This window comes from Hyperolius riggenbachi, chromosome 2, assembly GCF_040937935.1.
Source record: "Hyperolius riggenbachi isolate aHypRig1 chromosome 2, aHypRig1.pri, whole genome shotgun sequence".
Classification (NCBI taxonomy): Eukaryota; Metazoa; Chordata; class Amphibia; order Anura; family Hyperoliidae; genus Hyperolius; species Hyperolius riggenbachi.
Window position 1 is genome coordinate 93714452 of NC_090647.1, and position 17430 is coordinate 93731881.

The 17430-nt window shown below is 43.0% G+C and overlaps 1 protein-coding gene across 9 annotated transcripts in view; it reads left to right on the forward strand.

The window, feature by feature from the left end:
- NBEA (neurobeachin) overlaps positions 1-17430 on the forward strand; it is an 866760-nt gene that overhangs the window by 569926 nt on the left and 279404 nt on the right. For all 9 annotated transcript variants that reach the window (XM_068267062.1, XM_068267067.1, XM_068267066.1 and 6 more), the window contains one exon: positions 9883-10007. In XM_068267062.1, the coding sequence (XP_068123163.1) occupies positions 9883-10007 (125 nt within the window). The remainder of the gene's footprint in view (positions 1-9882; positions 10008-17430) is intronic.

Sequence of the window (17430 nt, forward strand, 5' to 3'; positions counted from 1 at the left end):
GGGCGTTCCCTTTGATGTAGGGTTTGAGCCTTTGACCAGAGTTCAAACTCATCTCAAGCCAGTACGTGAAACAGTAAGGAGTCTATGGGCAAGGCTACTCTAGATGGTAGGGTTTACCTCTTTTCCCAGTACTCTGTTAATGATGGCGTCAGTGTGTCTTCAGACACATTTTACTCCCTGTATATTTTGGAATATGTCCTCCTAAGAGCCTAGTACTCCAACATTTGACTTTATTTCCTGGTGACCAAACAGCCATTGGCTCATTCCTTGAAGGAAGACTTTTCATTTTTGTTTTAAATTAGAGGGGATGATGATTAGTGAAAGCCTCACTAATAATTTGTTTTTCATGCTAAAAACGTGGATTCATTCATAAATTCAGCAATAACCGTGATGGCTCATCAATGATGGAGTTGGCAATATTTTATAGCCCAACTTGACAAAAGACTCATTTTAGGGATGGTCAATGAAATTCAAGTAATTCAGAGTTGATGCAGAATTATGCCTTTTTTTTATATGCAAATTTACGCCGCTTGGAAATGGGCTAACCCGATGCTCTAGAGGTGAAATTTGATTAGTCCGTTTTAAATCTGCATAAATTTGCATCAACGCATCCTGCAGAGAGATTTGCATCTCTTTGACCATGTTTACTAATATTCCCTTTCCCAAAAATACCCAGCTCCTTTACACTATAGAAGCTGTAACTCTGCTCATCAGAACAGGTAACAAAGTCAGGCTAGTTGCCAGAGCTGGGACAAGGTCCTCCAGCACCCAAGGCTGAGACACCAAAGTGCGCCCCTCCATCCCTGCCACCCGTCACACTGATTACTATTAGACTAAGAGACGCCACAGGGCCCACAACCTCCTCAACACCTTAATATCTAGTTATCTGGCTTGCAGTCACTGCCATGTATCCCCTTTTCTTGTTTCTTTCTGCTTCAAACACAATTAGGAATGAAAGCTGAATGAATTGTGCGCCCCCTCCTACACTGCGCCCTGAGGCTGGAGCCTCTCCAGCCTATGCCTCGGCCCAGCCCTGCTAGTTGCTAAGGGCCTGTTTTCACTACACGCAGATTCTGCATGCAGAAAACTGACTCCAATGAATGCCTATGGGAAATCTACATCAGAAAAATCATGTTCAGTGGAAACAGGCCCATAGGCTTTCATTGGAGTCAGTTTTCTGCATGCAGAATCTGCGTGTAGTGGAAACAGGCCCTAAAGCAGTTAAGAGATGCCTTCAGCAATATTAAAAAGTCTATCTATAATAAGCTGCAGATGCTGAATAAATAACTTGACGAGCCACAAGGAGCCACCTGCTGGTAGCCAGTGGAAATGCATATAATCAAACTCTGAAGCACAATACCACCAGCATATGGAACCCAGTTCTAGAAGTTTCTTAATAAGTCCATGCTCTTGATTAAAGCATCAAAGGGAACCCGAGGTGAGAGGCAGATGGAGGCTGCCATATTTATTTCCTTGTAAACAATGCCAGTTGCCTGGCAGCCCTGCTGATCTTCTGGCATAAGTGGTGTCTGAGTCAAAGCCCTGGAACAAGCATATGGCTAATCCAATTAAACCTGAGTCAGCTGAGACAGAGAACCTGATCTGCTGCATGCTTGTTCAGGGTCTATAACTAAAAGTATTAGAAACACTGGATCAGTAGGACAGCTAGGCAACTGGTATGGCCTCTTTCACACCAAGGCCGTTAAGGTCGCATAACGTGCCCCTAACGGTCACATTGAGCCGCGTTATGAGGCTCTTGGTGCTATCTTGGGAAGTCCAGATCTTTTCATTGAATCGGATCTTTGAAAAGATCCGGATTGAATCATTTTACTAGGGAAGCAGGGGTGCAGCAGAGTGAGAGGTGCAGGAGAATGAGGGCACATTGAGGGTGCTAATGGGGAAGGGAGAGATGCAGCAGGAAGATTGTGCTTGTGCACAGAAGCTGCAGTTCCTGTTTCTTCCAGACATCCACTGTGAACCAAATCCTTCATTGTGATGATCCGGATGATTCGTCTCACAAAAAAGATCCGGATCAAAGATCTGCATTGTTCATGATCTAGACAACACTACAGTACAGTGAATATTAATTAGCCATGTGGCTAGAAACAATAGCGGACTCTCCCCTTACTGAGCATGTGCAAACAGTCTAACGTAGTTAAAAACCACGTATAACGCACAGCATGCTGCACTTTCTTTGAACGACCAGGGTTACACTGTAACGTAACGTGGGCACTGTGAACAGCCCATTGCCCATTGATTTTTCATTGCTGTGAGTTGGGCTGCGTTACAGGCTGCTCTAACGTGCGCCTGTAACGTCCCACTGTGAAAGCAGCCTAAAAGGAGTTAAACGTGGCAGCCTCCATATCCCTCTCACCTTGGGTTCCCTTTAATATCATCTGACTACAAGGGTGTTTGTCCGAGCTAGCCTTTATCCCCTCTCCAGCCACAGTGAAGTCTGGAGCCAGTAGCTAGTGGGGTCTATAATAATAATTATGGATTTTCCCATCCTTGGTGCCATTAGAATGGAAAAAATACATTTTTCAGCTTTATTTCCAGTGTTTCTTCAGTCATAACATTATTTTAATAGAATGCAGACTTTTTCAAATGAATAGAAACATCTAAAAAAAAAATGGCTGTCACAAAGCCGACTGAAAAATGACTGGTGTCTAAATATTATATACTGTTTCATTGGAACATATTTGCTCATATCAACACCTGTGATGATAACTATGAGCTGCTTTCTGTGGTAGTGTCGGGTTCACTCTGGGATTACTGGCTTTGGGGATTGCAATTAGATCTATTTTCATAATGCTCTCTCTGTGTCACGACTTTTATCTTTCAGCTGGGAGTAAAGCATTTCCTAGCACTGGTTTCCATTTATTTCTGGGCGATGAGAGAGATTAGTAAAATACAGCATGTTTGAAGTTGATTAGTGATACAAAGTGAAAAGATCAGTTGCTAGAGAAAGGCAGACATGCCGACAGCAGGACTCGAACTGTTCTGTTTGAACTGATGCTGACACTTCCGCTCCACAGAGACCTTTCCTCATGGAAGAAGTGTGCTTGTTGCCCATAACGACCTGATAACTCTCACCTCACCTTTTTCTCACTGCTTGTTAGAATGTGAGGGGATGAAACTGGTTAGTAATAGCTACTGGAACACTTATGCTTTACAAAGGGTTTGTATTTTTTGAAGCCCTGTGACGGACATTTAAACCTAAACTCCTGGCAATTGATATGTATATATTTTTTTTAGAATGATTCAATGGATCTATTAATACAGCTACAGTATTTAAAAGTATCTGAGTTTTTTATCACTACCACTATACCTTAAGGTGCCCACACAAGTTTTTCATTTTTTGCGAATTGATAATTTTGTTCGATTATTGCTTTAGATCGAATATAAAGATTTTTCCAAGATGTCCAATTGGATTTTTATTGAAAAAACGGGATATTCGATTTTTTTTTTCTTGATCGAAAAAAAAGATTATTTTCAACTTTCATTGGATTCGATCGTTTTGGTCGAAAAAAAACAGGAAAATGGAACGTTTTTATTTTACCATGGACACCTAAACGCAGATCAGCTCATTTCAACGCACCAAACGTTTGGGCGCTGCTATAGGCTTTAATGATGGTTGTGGCTATAGTGGCACTCAGTGGACTAATTTGGGCACCAGCGAAATCCGGAGCTCAAATTAGAAAAAAAGTGGTAATTCAACCGCCAGCAATTACATATATATTCCTATATCTATATATCGCTGTATATTGAATGTAGTCCTGCCCTCCAAGTGGTGTTTAACCTAGCCTTGACAGCAATGCGAGATCCCCCAAGAGCATTCTGGGAGACTAGGGGCTTGATTCACAAAGCGGTGCTAACTGCAAAGCCCCATCTACATGATAGGATTCTTTGTGCGATTCGATTACCATCCGATTAAATCCGACATGTCCGATCAGGATTCGATTCAATTCGATTTGCCATTGCAAAACAATGGCAAATTGAATCGAATCCCGATCGGACATGTCGGATTTAATCGGATCGTAAATAGAATCGTAATCGAATCGCACAAAGAATCGTATCGTGTAGATTGGCTTTAGCACGCTTGTTAAAAGCCCTTTATCACACCTAAACAAACTTTGCGCGTGCTAATCAGCATCGCCACTTGTGGTAAATTTCAGCATGTAAATTAGATTGTAGAAAGATTTTACAATGGGAAAACACTGACTAATGTATAAATATTTTAAAATAAATAAGCAGTTTTATTCATTGTTATTTTCACAGCAGTTCCTCTTCAATTTCACCTTTATCAAAATGTAGTTTTTCCACTCTTAGCTGTTATTGGGTTGCTATAAATCCAGAACTGTGGTAAAAAAAAACGGGAACAGTTTTCCTATCCTACCCTTTATTATAGGCCAGTGAATGTACTGATATTTCTGCCCAGTTAGCAGAGATCTTATACCTGTTAACTACACAACAACTTGATTTACTGTAAACAAAAGCTGCTTAACATGCTAGTGGCTGGTTCCCATGATGCTTTGCTTTCCCTGGTAGCGAGTACTAGCCATCATTCTGTGATGTTACCGCCTGGGTTATAACTCGCCACAAAAATTACCACCCGCTGCAATATTTTTGCACTTCTAATTCTGTGTTATTAATAATGAATAAAATAGCAATTTTCTTAGCTTGCTGGGGGCCACAGGGAATCCATCCAATGAATATTTCAGCATGTTATTTTAATCATGACTTCGCCATATTCATGTGAGTCATATTTTATGCTTATAAATTCTTGGCTGCCAGGGGACCTCCTAGTCATTAAAAGGCAAACTGTTTATAGGAAGGTGGCGCTTTGATTTACAAGCCTTGTTAAAAACCACCGTAAAAGTAAGCAAGCTGTGTGTCATTAATACTTGTAATTTGATGCAGCATTAGTAAATGGGTTCCTTGTGATGAATGCATTTTAGCAGGATGAGAAGTGATTTAGACCTGGCTGCTTCAGAATGCTTAACATGAAAACATGCAGCCGGAATCACAGGCCAGGGCGCTGTTAGGGCTTGTTCACACTATGAGCGTTTTCGCATAGCTTTCACTATGAGCGTTTGTGGTTTTTTTAAGTGCTGGTGATTTTAGAAAGCACTCTAAAGGTGGCCAGACACGATACAATAAAATTATCCGACTTTACATTAATTCGATAAAATTGATTGTGTCTCTCGAAGAAATCGAAAGCTTTTTTTTTTCATTTGACTGAAAAATCCAATCAGATTTCCCGTTTTTTCTATTTAATTTGATCCGGAATGCCAGATATTTCTCTTCAATTTCTACTAAAGATTGTATGGTGTGTGTTGGATTGTTAATTTATTAATATACACACCCCAGCAATTTTCTCAGTTTCCAATTATTTTTATCATAATTGAGGAAAAAAATTGAACATACGTGTGTGGTACATTGGTCATATTTTTAAAAATGTTACAGTCAGTCAGAAAAATTGATTGTAATTCTTAAATTGAACAGATATTTAAAAAATTGTATGGTGTGTGGCCACCTTAAGGCTACTTACGCACCAAGACGTTGCGTTTTAGGGGACGTAATGGTCGCATAACTTGCCCCTAACGCAACGCATGGTGGTGCGGGAGAGGACGGTAGAGTGAGCCGCGTTAGGCGGCTCTATCCGCATAAGGTCACCCAGGGTAGCGCTGATTGGCCGGCGGGACCACGTGATGCGGAGCGATACACCCCGCATCACGTTGTCCCGCCGGCCAATCAGCGGCCGCCAGTGCAGTGCATATTAAGTAGCCATGTGCGCGGCTACTGTAGAGGCATCTCCCCGCCTCCTCTCCGCCCCCCACTGAGCATGTGCAAACAGTCTAACGCGGCTAAAGCCGCTAGAACGCACAGCATGCTGCACTTTCACTACAACGTGCAGCGTTACATGTAACACAACCTGGGCAGTGTGAACAGCCCACTTGTGTTACATTGCTGTGCGTTGGGGGAGCGTTACAGGCTGCACTAACGTGCACCTGTAACGTCCCACTGTGAAAGCAGCATAAAAGCACTTGTGCAATAATTTCCTATTAGAGTGTTCACATGTGAACGTTTTGATTTTATTAAAATCGCAAACACGCTACATGTACCATTTTCTGAGCGTTTTTGCTCAATGGAAGGTATGGAGAAATCACAAAGGGCTTGAAAAAGCACTTTGAATTGTAATTTCCCCAGCACTTTTATGAACAAATAAATTGTATTTATTCATTTCCGGTTCAAAGAGTTCACTTCCTGAGTGACGACAGGAAGTAAAAATCTTAATCGCTCAGCAAAAGCGCTTACAAAAGCACTTTTCTAAAGGCAAAGCACAGGGAAAAGCGCTTTATAAATTCCTCAGTGCTTGTGAATCACTGAAATAACTGCATATAGGGCAGCACAGTGAAATAGTGGTAGCTTTCTTGCCTTGTTCATTAGAGCCCCGGGTATGAATCTTAGCCAGTACACTTGCATGAAGTTGGCATGTTCTCCCTGTGTTTACATCCTCCCACACCCCAAAAACATACAAAGAAGTTAACTGGTTCCCCCCCAAAACTGGCCTAAGACTATGGGAGGCTCTTAAAACCATGACTATTGCAGGGATTGAACAGTAAGCTTCTTCGAGTACAATTAGTGACTAGGGATGATCAATGAGATGCAAATATTTCTGAGTTCATTCAGGATTATGCCAATTTGTATGAAAATCTATGCAGCTTGAAAATGGACCAATCAATTTAAACCTGGATGGGACTGGACTGGTGCATTTTTAATGTTATATAAAGAGGTTGGCGCTCAGGATACTCATACCCTCTCAGAGGTTAAAATACTCAGTACATAGTGAAAACAACAATTGGGATAAAACATTCCTCTGTAGTCCATATATCAATGTAAAAGTTAAAATGTCCAAGTGCTATGGCCCTAAATTTTCAACACGTTGCTGCTGGAGTTTTTCATGCCCCTGATGAGTCACTGTGTGACGAAATCGATAGGGCGGAGTCTGACGTGAAGGCGGAAGTGCAAGCGTGTGGGTGAGCGGCGGCGAGGAGGACACGTGTGGCGTTCCTGATCTCCGTACGCGCGGCGGAAGACGGGGGAATACGTTCAGACGAGCCTGCCAGCCTGGCCACCTTTGCGGGGGAGAGCCCGCTTGAACAACACTCTATGCGCTGTTTTAAGAGGATACATGTGAGTGCAATTGCTTGTTTTAAATAAATTAATTTTAGCAGTATTACACTATATGGAGTTTTTTTCATGAGGATGAATATGAAGGCTGGTTCCTTTGAAGAAGTGGTCTGGTGCTAACAGTGGAACTTTCTTGCTGGAGAGGTGGGGGACGACCCGGTAACGGTCCCAAGGCGCATATAGACCATTTGTTGGTCTAGGATAGCGGTGAGTGGACCACAAAGGGTGTTGGTGGAGGTCTGCTATTGTAATATCAGCCAGGAGTACAGTATTTGTGACATCTGGAAGAGGGAAAACTCCAGCAGCAACGTGTTGAAAATGTAGGGCCATAGCACTTGGACATTTTAACTTTTACTTGACACCACTAAACTCCTTATCCATGCCCTTGTCATCTCCCGCCTAGACTACTGCAATTCTCTTTTATCTGGCCTCCCCTCTAACCGTACTGACCCACTTAAATTGGTAATGAATGCGGCAGCCAGACTGATACATTCTTCTCACCGCAGTGCCTCTACAACTCCGCTCTGTAAAGCACTACACTGGCTCCCCATCAGCTTTAGGATCAATTTCAAAATCCTGTGCTTGGCCTACAAATCAGTGCACAAGACCTGCCCGACCTACATCTCTGATCTGGTCCACAGGCACATACCAGCCCGCCCCCTCCGATCCTCCAATGACCTGCGCCTAGTCGCACCACGCATAACTCAGTCACACGCACGATTGCAGGACTTCACCAGGGCTGCCCCTACTCTCTGGAACTCTCTCCCACCAGCCGTCAGACTCGCCCCCACCTTTAATACCTTCAAACAAGCTCTCAAGACTCACCTCTTCACGCTCGCATACCCCCCTACACCAGTATCATAATATGTTCTGTTAGACCCCCTCTCAAAAGACGCACCTATTGTCTCCACCCCACCCTTTAGATTGTAAGCCTCTGGCAGGGCCCTCCTCCCTAATGTATCCATCTTGATTATGCAATCTTACTCACAACCACCCTTCTTGTAGACTCGAACAGTCTCTATCTTGACCTATGACACTGTATTGTTATCAAATCATTTGCATGATCTTGTTTTGTTGTGAGTTTCCGTATGTTCTACATGTATGTTAACCCATTTATCTATTGTGCAGCGCTGCGTAATATGTTGGCGCTTTATAAATACAATAAATAATAAATAAAAAATAATATATGGACTACAGAGGAATGTTTTATCCCAATTGTTGTTTTCACTATGTACTGAGTATTTTAACCTCTGAGAGGGTATGAGTATCCTGAGCGCCAACCTCTTTATATAACATTATATTGCTTAAGAGGAGGGGAACGGGATAGATGCTAAAGCCTTGACAAAATCTATATGTTATGTTTGTTTGCCTAAAATTAGCTGTGAGCGCTTACCTCTTGTGGATACACATGGTGCATTTTTAAGCTGCATATATTTGGATAAACATTTACATATTCCTGCATGAAATTTGCATAGTGCCGCCCCCACTCAGTACCGTACTCCATACTGGACAGGAAGTACATCACTGAGATTCCCATTGGTCAGCGCATGCATGCTGCGGCACACCACTCTTCCATCGAGCACACTGCCTGTGTCGCCCATTGACTTGCATTTCTGCATAATGACTTGCATTCACTTGCATCTGCATCATGCAGCAACGAGCTGCAGACTTTGCTTCAGGAATGCGGCAGTTTGTATACTTCCAGTTTACTGCATTAAGTGTGCAAGACTTGCATTGCCCTTGGGGGTTGGGGGTCTGCAGGCCCCAAGTGTAAAAGGGGGCTAAAATAAGTACATAATAGTTGCATGAGGCGCTCTGACATCTAATAGTAAAACGTTTGTAGGAAAATGAAGACATTTGGCGTTGTATAGAGCCATTCTTGCTCAGTTATTTCTTGCCTCTCACTCTGTGTACGAATTATTTCAGTTCGTTGATATCAGAGTGTTGCAGTTAACGACAACTTTTAGGGAGCTAATTCTTGTGGAAAAAAAATTGTAAAATTTAAAACCCATAAATATAAAATGTACATTTCTTTAAGAGAAAATGCACTACAAATGCCCTTTTGCCATGTTGCTGTCACTTATACAGTGTAGTAAAAAACTGACCAACTTTGGAATAGTCCATCTCCTCATGGGAAATGCTCAATATTACCTTTATTCTTGACAAAAGCACTTCCTGTGAAGGCTCTATTTAACTCTTTAGCAGTTACATATAGTAAAACGATATGTGCGATGCAGGGATGATTTTGTTTTCTTTCTGATGCTGGGGAAGTGTGGCTTCCCTGGCTTGGCAGGGTATGCAGAGTGGCGCAGGGAGCTTTTCCAGTTACCTGTTCTGGGCAGCTGAATCGGCTTCTCCTCTTCTCCCCCCCCCCCCCCCCCCCGCCCTCGCAGCCCCTAACCCACTCCCCCCCCCCCCCCCCTTCTGGAGCTGCAATGCCGACATCCTCTTCTGAGTTGTGATCACGTGATATGACGTGATCGTAACTCAGTGGATGGTGTCTGCATTGCAGCGCCGCCTGGTGGTGGAAGAGGGGCTATGGTAGAATCTCTTACATATCTATCACCCAACCAAACTGATCACATGCTTCTCCATGAGTTCTAGACATGACCATCACTACTGACAACTTGTGATACAGAAGTCAATGAAGAAAACTAGATCTCTAACTATTCTCTTCTTCCTTTCCAGCCAACTCCATGATTTCTGGCGACTGGACTACTGGGAGGATGACTTACGGCGCAGGAGGCGTTTTGTACGCAATGCATTCGGTTCAACCCACTCAGATGCCCGGTTGAAATCCGCCATTGAGTACGGTCAGTAGATCACCCCCTGTTGTTCCTGTTCATTATAGTATATGATATTTGTGTGATCAGGATAATGTTTTCCTTACCACTTGGAACCAGTTTAGAAAGTTAGGAAACGAAAAATTCTCATCTCTTCACAGTATTTGATTAAGGAAAAAAAACACACATATTGTCCTCTTTCACTTTTCCTGAAGCAGATGTGCAGACGTGTGTGTCTGTTTGAAGTTCGGACACATGGAGATCAGCGTATGAAAGTTTGAAGTTGAAGCGTCCCTGTGTAAATGCGCATGTACTGCCGGTGCTATTTCTATTCCTCTGGATGATACTAATGAGTTGTATAATTTATGAGCTTGTCATGTGAAAAGGATTTGGTACAGTTTGATGTACTTTCAGCGTCTGGTGCAGGAATGTGATTAATAAAGGAGCAAGAGGCAGGGAGGGTTTCTTTTTCCTGGTAATTAATTCTCATTTATTTCTTTATTCAAAAGCGGTCTTTCTACATGTTTAAAATAAATGTCTCTACTTTTTTCCATGATTATTTTTCTTAGTGGTGTGCGGTTGTCAGCGAGCATTAGCAGGATGTGCGTTGACATCCTTGTTTCATTTTTGTAGCCTGTACAGGAGGATTCCTTAAAGTGTACCCGAGACGGATTACTGGGCGCAAATGGGGACATAGAGGCTTGTTGCCATCTACAGGACACGCCTCTGTTTCACCTCTGCGCTGCTCTCTGTGCCTCTTGCAGCCCCCCCTGGATTCCACCGGCAAGGAGCTTGTTGGCAATCCTAGAGGGGAAGGGGTGTCCTTAAAGTGAACCTCCGGACTAAAAATCGACTCAGCAGCACTGAAAAGGCCTGGTGTTTCTTTAACAGTTTCACAGCATCAGAACTTTGTTTCTCTTATACAAGCCTCAGTTTTAGCTGCACAGAAGAAAACTGCCCGGGCTTTTTTCCCCTGATTACATTTTGAATTTGACATTTGAAGCCTAGCGCATGCAGCTGGGAGGGGTTATCAGGACACAGGACAGTTGGAACTGTGTCTCCTGCTCCTTGTCACCTCCTTTCAACCAAAAAGATGGCTGCCCCTATGACAAAGATGGCAGCCCGCATGAATCACAAACATTTGCCTGTTCTTTTAAAACAGGGTGGGTAAAACGTTATATTACCTATCTATTCTAATTAACATAACTAATGTAACTTAATGACAGTATGTTTGTTTAGGCTGAAGTTCCCCTTTAACAGGAGAGGCACTCCTGCATAATGCCCCTTCCCCTCCCCTCAGGCCATCCCACTGGTTCTCCTCGCTCCCTCAGGCCATCCTACTAGCCCTCCCCCATCCCCTCAGGCCATCCCACTGGTTCTCCTCGCCCCCTTGGGCCATAATATTAGCTCTCCTCCACCCTCTCAGGCCATCCTACTGGTTCTCCCCCGCCTTTCACCTGCCTCCTTTCCCTCCTCCTCTCCCTCCTCTGTGTGCTCTCTACACACAGAGCTGTATTTGCAGCATCATGACCACGGGGTAACAAAAGTTAAACCTCTTGCTAGTGGACAAACGGAGCTCATTCTTCTCAGGGAGGAACGCTGCTTCTAGTAAGTATGTTTATTTAACTGAAATGTTCTGCCTTGGGTTCTCTTTAAGCCCCCTTTTACAGTTGCACAGTTGCGTTTGCCAAAAACGCTGCATCCCGTCGCATGAGTAGTTAACGCCCTATGAGGTTATCACATTGAATGTGGTTCAACACCTCACGTCTAACTGTGCATCGTGTGTGGTGAGGCATACTTTCATTGGCATTTTACCACTCGTCATTTTACCATTTTACCACTCGACAAAGGACACTATCAAAAGCGCGGAGAGTCCATTGTGCAGGAACCTAGATAAATTGTCACACAGCTTGATCCATCTGATAATTGGTTCATTGACAGCATGAGCTGCCGACAGCTGCCTATAGCAACCAGTCAGATTGGCTGGACTGAAAGAGGGACCGTTGCCTATAGCAACCAGTCAGGTTGGCTGGAAGAAAAAAGGGACAGCTGCCTATAGCAACCAGTCAGGTTGGCTGGAACAAAAAAGGGACTGTTGCCTATAGCAACCAGTTAGGTTGGCTGAAACAAAAAAGGGACAGCTTCCTATAGCAACCAGTCAGGTTAACTTAAAAAGATTTGCACTCACTAGCTGCAAATAGAAAAACAGAGGAGCGCTTCGGTAGTGTAATAAAGCTTTATTGCATTATTTGAGCGCACCCCCCAATCTTCTGTTTTCTTACAGCCAGGTTGGTGAAGCAGCATGGAGTGTATATCAACCCACAGTTCCCACAGCTCCAGCAACCCCCTGTTCATCCTTTCAGTCACTAGTTGCCCTGGGTAGCTGCATCACTTTTACTCCAGTTTCCTGTGCTCTGGTCTTGATAAATCAGAAAAGAGCTGCTAGTGAGCCAGGCCTTAGTCCTTTTATCTGTGCTTGCAGAGCATTGGTAGTGGACCATGCATAAGAATCACTGAGTTATGCAATGGCCTGAATTCTGGTAGGCTTAGGCCCTTTTTACACATAAACAGTTGCTCTCGGTTATAACTGAAAGAAAACTGATTTTCAAAGTAATGCCCATGTTTTCCTATGGCACCTTTCACACTTAAAGAGACACTGAAGCGAAAAAAAAATATGATATAGTGAATTGGTTGTGTACTATGAATAATTACTAGAAGATTAGCAGCAAAGAAAATATTCTCATACTTTTATTTTCAGGTATATAGTGTTTTTTCTAACATTGCATCATTCTATAATATGTGCAGATTACACAACACTCAGCATTCAAAATGAGTCTTTCAGAGCAGTCTGTGAACTAATGACCTCTCCTCTAGCAGAGAAAAAGTAAACAGTTCACTTACAGTTGAGATAATAAAAGTCAGATAACAGCCCTCTTCACGACTAACTTAGTCGGAGAGCTTAATGGCTTGTTTGCATAGAGATAACAACTGGAGTTTCTCAACTCTTCCTGTACTGGAAACAATTAAGGCCCATACACACGTCGGATTTCCGCGAACGACAGGTCGTTTGAACGTCCCGTCGTTCCGTCGTTCGCCCGCTAAATCGGCGTGTGTACAGGCTGTCGTTCGCTTGATAAGGGTGAGTTTGAGCGATCCGCCGGGCGAAACTCGCCCTTATCAAGCGAACGACAGCTTGTACACATGCCCGATTTAGCGGGCGAACGACGGGACGTTCAAACGACCCGTCCGCGGAAATCCGACGTGTGTATGGGCCTTCAGACTGATGTATCTGATCTTAATGTTTTATTTCTTAGCTGTACTACACATACAAATCATAATATCATAATTTTTTTTTCGCTTCAGTGCCTTTTTAATGCGTTTTAACTGAAAGCCTCTTCCCAATGCACTGCTATGGAAAAAAAAACGCATACTAATGCACACCAACTGATTAAGTTGAAATGAGGCCTTAGCATCCGTTTTACCGCATACACGGTATTTTACTGCATGCGGTAAAAGCAGTTTGCTATTCTGTTAGATTTTAGTCATAATTTACCGCATGCGATAAAATTAGGTCATAAATTGTGCAGTATTTTGCGATATTTTACTGAAAATCTGAATTCTCTTGGAAATTTGGGGGCATGTTGGTACATAGTTTACCGATCAGTTTAAGACCTGCCTGTACCTGGCTGTAAAGTCAATTTGTATACATTTGTGGAGTTCCTATTCCTGTTTTAGAATAAAATAGAAAAGAATAGTAAAATAAAATGCTTACCACTGAAAGCCCGCACTATCCCAAACGTTTTTTACTGCATTTTACTGCATTTTTGGAAATTCGGGGAGAATCTTTCAGAATTGCTAAAAAAAGGAAAATACAGACAATATTTACTGCACATAGCTACCAGAATTGAAGCCATTGTGTGACCTTGCAAATGGCAGCCTATTTCTTACTCAGGTAAATGGCTCGGCTCACATATAGCTTGGGGTTTTCTGTGAGGTACGAGGCACCAGAGAATCATAGTTAAGCCCACAAAATGGCTTTCCCTGCAGCCTGCTTTGAGATGGTGACAAATGCACTTTAACGTAATGGCCGCATTATTGTCTCATAAACCTGCATAAGACATTATATCCGCATATTTATTTTTACTTGCTTGTCAGATATCACTTAGTTTGTATACAAACGGTTCTGAAATATTAACGTGCGAAGGCGACGTTGGCAATCTCCGCTGTGGCACTGATTAAAGGCGTCAGCTTAAGTAAGTCTGATAGTGCATTTCAGGAGAGAGAAGCCAGCCCCAGTCTAGCACAAACACACAGCACGGATGACAGAATTAATCAGTTCTTCTTTGTCTGGTGCTGGAAAGGTAGGACGGGGATTGCAGCTGACAGGATTTCCAGAGTGCAGCTTTGTGTCTCCTGGCTGCTTTATGACCTTGAGAAATAATTCCTCTACCTTGCCTTCACTGTAGACCTAAATCAGTATTGATGGTGCATTCCTGAAAGTGTGCTGATACAGTCTACTGTATACAATACATCAGCAATGTGTCTAACCAAGCATGGCGTCCTGTGATTTACCTGTGGTGGTGCCTTTTTCTTTTTGTATGAGCAGTACAGAATAAACCAGCTATTTTTATTCTATTAAGGTGGCCGTACACTGGTCAGTTTTTTACTTTGATTATTATAACCGATAAATGAATTGAAAGGGTGCTTATTTTGTGATCGAAAATAGCCTCCGATCGATTACAGGTGGAAAAATGGAACAAAAAAATCGACCCTAGTGTATGGGTAAAATATCAATTCATGTTTGATTGATTCGTTTATTTTGAATCGATTCTATGAATCAATAGGTCAATCAATCATCCTATAATCGACCAGTGTAAAAATTGTTAAAATTGAAAAGATATACAGTATAACATTGAAAAGAAATACAGTATAGTCTCGCTTTAGTAAACTGCAAGGGACCAGGATTTACTATATTAGAAATTGTCCTAGAAATGGCCCAGCATGCCCTGGTACATTCCTTGCTGCAACGGACCAACTCTGTCCTCCCATTGCAGGTACAGTACAAGCACTTGCTTATTTGGTGGACTACAAGTTTAAGCATATCTTAGGGCTGTATAGCCAGGCTGCTCAAATTGCTGGTACAGTATCCAGGGCACCTTAAAAATTGCAGCAGTCACTGAATAGTGAGCCACTCGCTTCCTGTTAGTGACTCTGATACCTCCGCAGGAGACACTTGCAGCATGTATCCTCCTAAATTTTCTGCTCACGCTTGGGCCAGTCATGAAGTGATCTTCAAAATGTAGCCAATCATCTGCATCTTTCCTCTCCACTCTCCTTAGTTTTGCAGCAAGTAGGCCCGCTCTGATCTGCACTTCAAGTGAAAGTAGCCTGTACTGCCCTCCACACACTACCAGGAGTGTCATTGCTAAGAAGGGAAGAGATATTCAGTAGTGGGTACAATCCTGTGAGAGAACTGTGATGATACTTCCATTGGTGATTGCTAAGTGGAAGTGGTAACGCTGCATCCTCTTTTGTTTACGTTCACATTATTCCTCATTTTTCCCAGGGCCAGGCTACTTATTTGTACAGTACTGTACATCCAGCGCCGGTGCCATTCTTCTGGTCTTACAAATGTTATCAGGCATCAATAACACCCAGTGGCGTAGCTAAGGAGCAGTGGGCCCCGATGCAAGTTTTACAATGGGCCCCCCCCCCCCCCCCAAGCACTATATACGTAACAATTGATACGGCACACCAAAACCTGCCATGGGCAACTACAGTATCAGAGGTGCAAGAAAAGGATGGGAAACAGTTTAAGGATTACCAGTATTCAAAGTATCTATAGAAATGATTATTATGAGCACAGGACCAATAGAGAGCTAATACTGTAGTTGAGGGAGGGCCCTTTGGGGCTCCTCTGGCCCAAGGGCCCCGATGCGGTCGCTACCTCTGCAACCCCTATTGCTACGCCCCTGATAACACCCCTGCAGCCAGCCTGAAGAGAGCAGCAGATGATGGGTTTCACACTGACATATGACGCATACTTCGCCCACTATATCCAGAGTCAGCATCACGTAGGGGCCAAAAAATGTGTTAACTATAACAGAAGTTTTATTATCGGAGTTTACTATACCAGGCGTTGCTCCTATAGACTTAAAATGGAGATTGGCCAGGACCTGGAGAGGTAGTTTACTATACCCAAATGTTTACTATACCAGAGTTTATTATAACCAGATTATACTGTATGATTTTAGTCATTACATATTATTTTTAAAGATCTAGTTAAGATGATTTTTTAAATCTACCAGTACTTTATGAAAATTAAAACATTAAAAAAGTGCACTTAAAATGTATATTTCAAAATTTGCTTTGTGTCTGTAATACAAAAATGTACCATTCATGCTGCAAGTTTTCCATTTAGACCCTCCCCTATATAGTTGGCTGCTCATCTGTCCAAAGGATGGGTGGAGTGTTAGTTGATGGGGAAACGCGGCTTCAGTTGGGATCACAGTTGGCCCTGGACCTCATATTATCACACCAGTGGCGTAGCTAGAGAGCTGTGGGCCCCAATGCAAGTTTTACAACGGGGCCCTCCAAGCACTCTATACATAACGTGATACGTCGCACCAAAACCTGCCAATGGCAACTGCAGTGTCAGAGGTGCAGGGAGGGGATGGGGAACAGTTTGTTAATGATTACCTCAATTCAAAGTATCTATAGAAGTGATTATTACAAGCACAGGGCCAATATGGAGCTATTACTGTAGTTGAGGGAGGGCCTCTCGGGGCCCCTCTGTCCCAAGGGCCCCGTTGAGGCCACAACCTTTGCAACCCCTATTGCTATGTTCCTGCTCATCACTGGAAGGAAGTGGCTAGGTTTTCTCTAGGGTGGAGGAAGTCAGGCTGCTATTTTTTGTTTTACAATTTGTGGATGTAATAAATGGCAAATGTATGGCTAGTGCCATTTATCTGTCTTCTGGATTCAAAAGCAAGCTGAAAAAAGCAATTTAGAATTAATGTAGTTTTCGCTATAGAACAGTCAAAAACGAGCTCTTTCATTACAGCGCAGGAGATTTGGGCCGCCGCCACCATAGGCTGTAATAGAAATTACAGCTATAGCAGCGCACACAGAGTAACTCCGGCACCGTAAGAAGACGGAGCTGAAGTTACTTTTAAAACACAATAATTCGGCTTCCAGCAATTGCTGGAAGCTGAATTATTTCATCTCCCACCATCCATGGCGGCCTGGAGGAGGAATAGTAATTAGCGCGGCCGGGACTTGTGCAGCAGCAGGATCAGCCATATACCGGCTGTATTCTGTGCCTAAGTCTCCCAGCGCCGATTGTATATGTATCCGTCAAAAAGGAACACTGGTGAAGGAGGAAGAGGCGCCCAGAGCAGATAAAATACGTAAAAAAAAAAATGAAAAAAAGTGGGGTGGCTTACCTCAATGA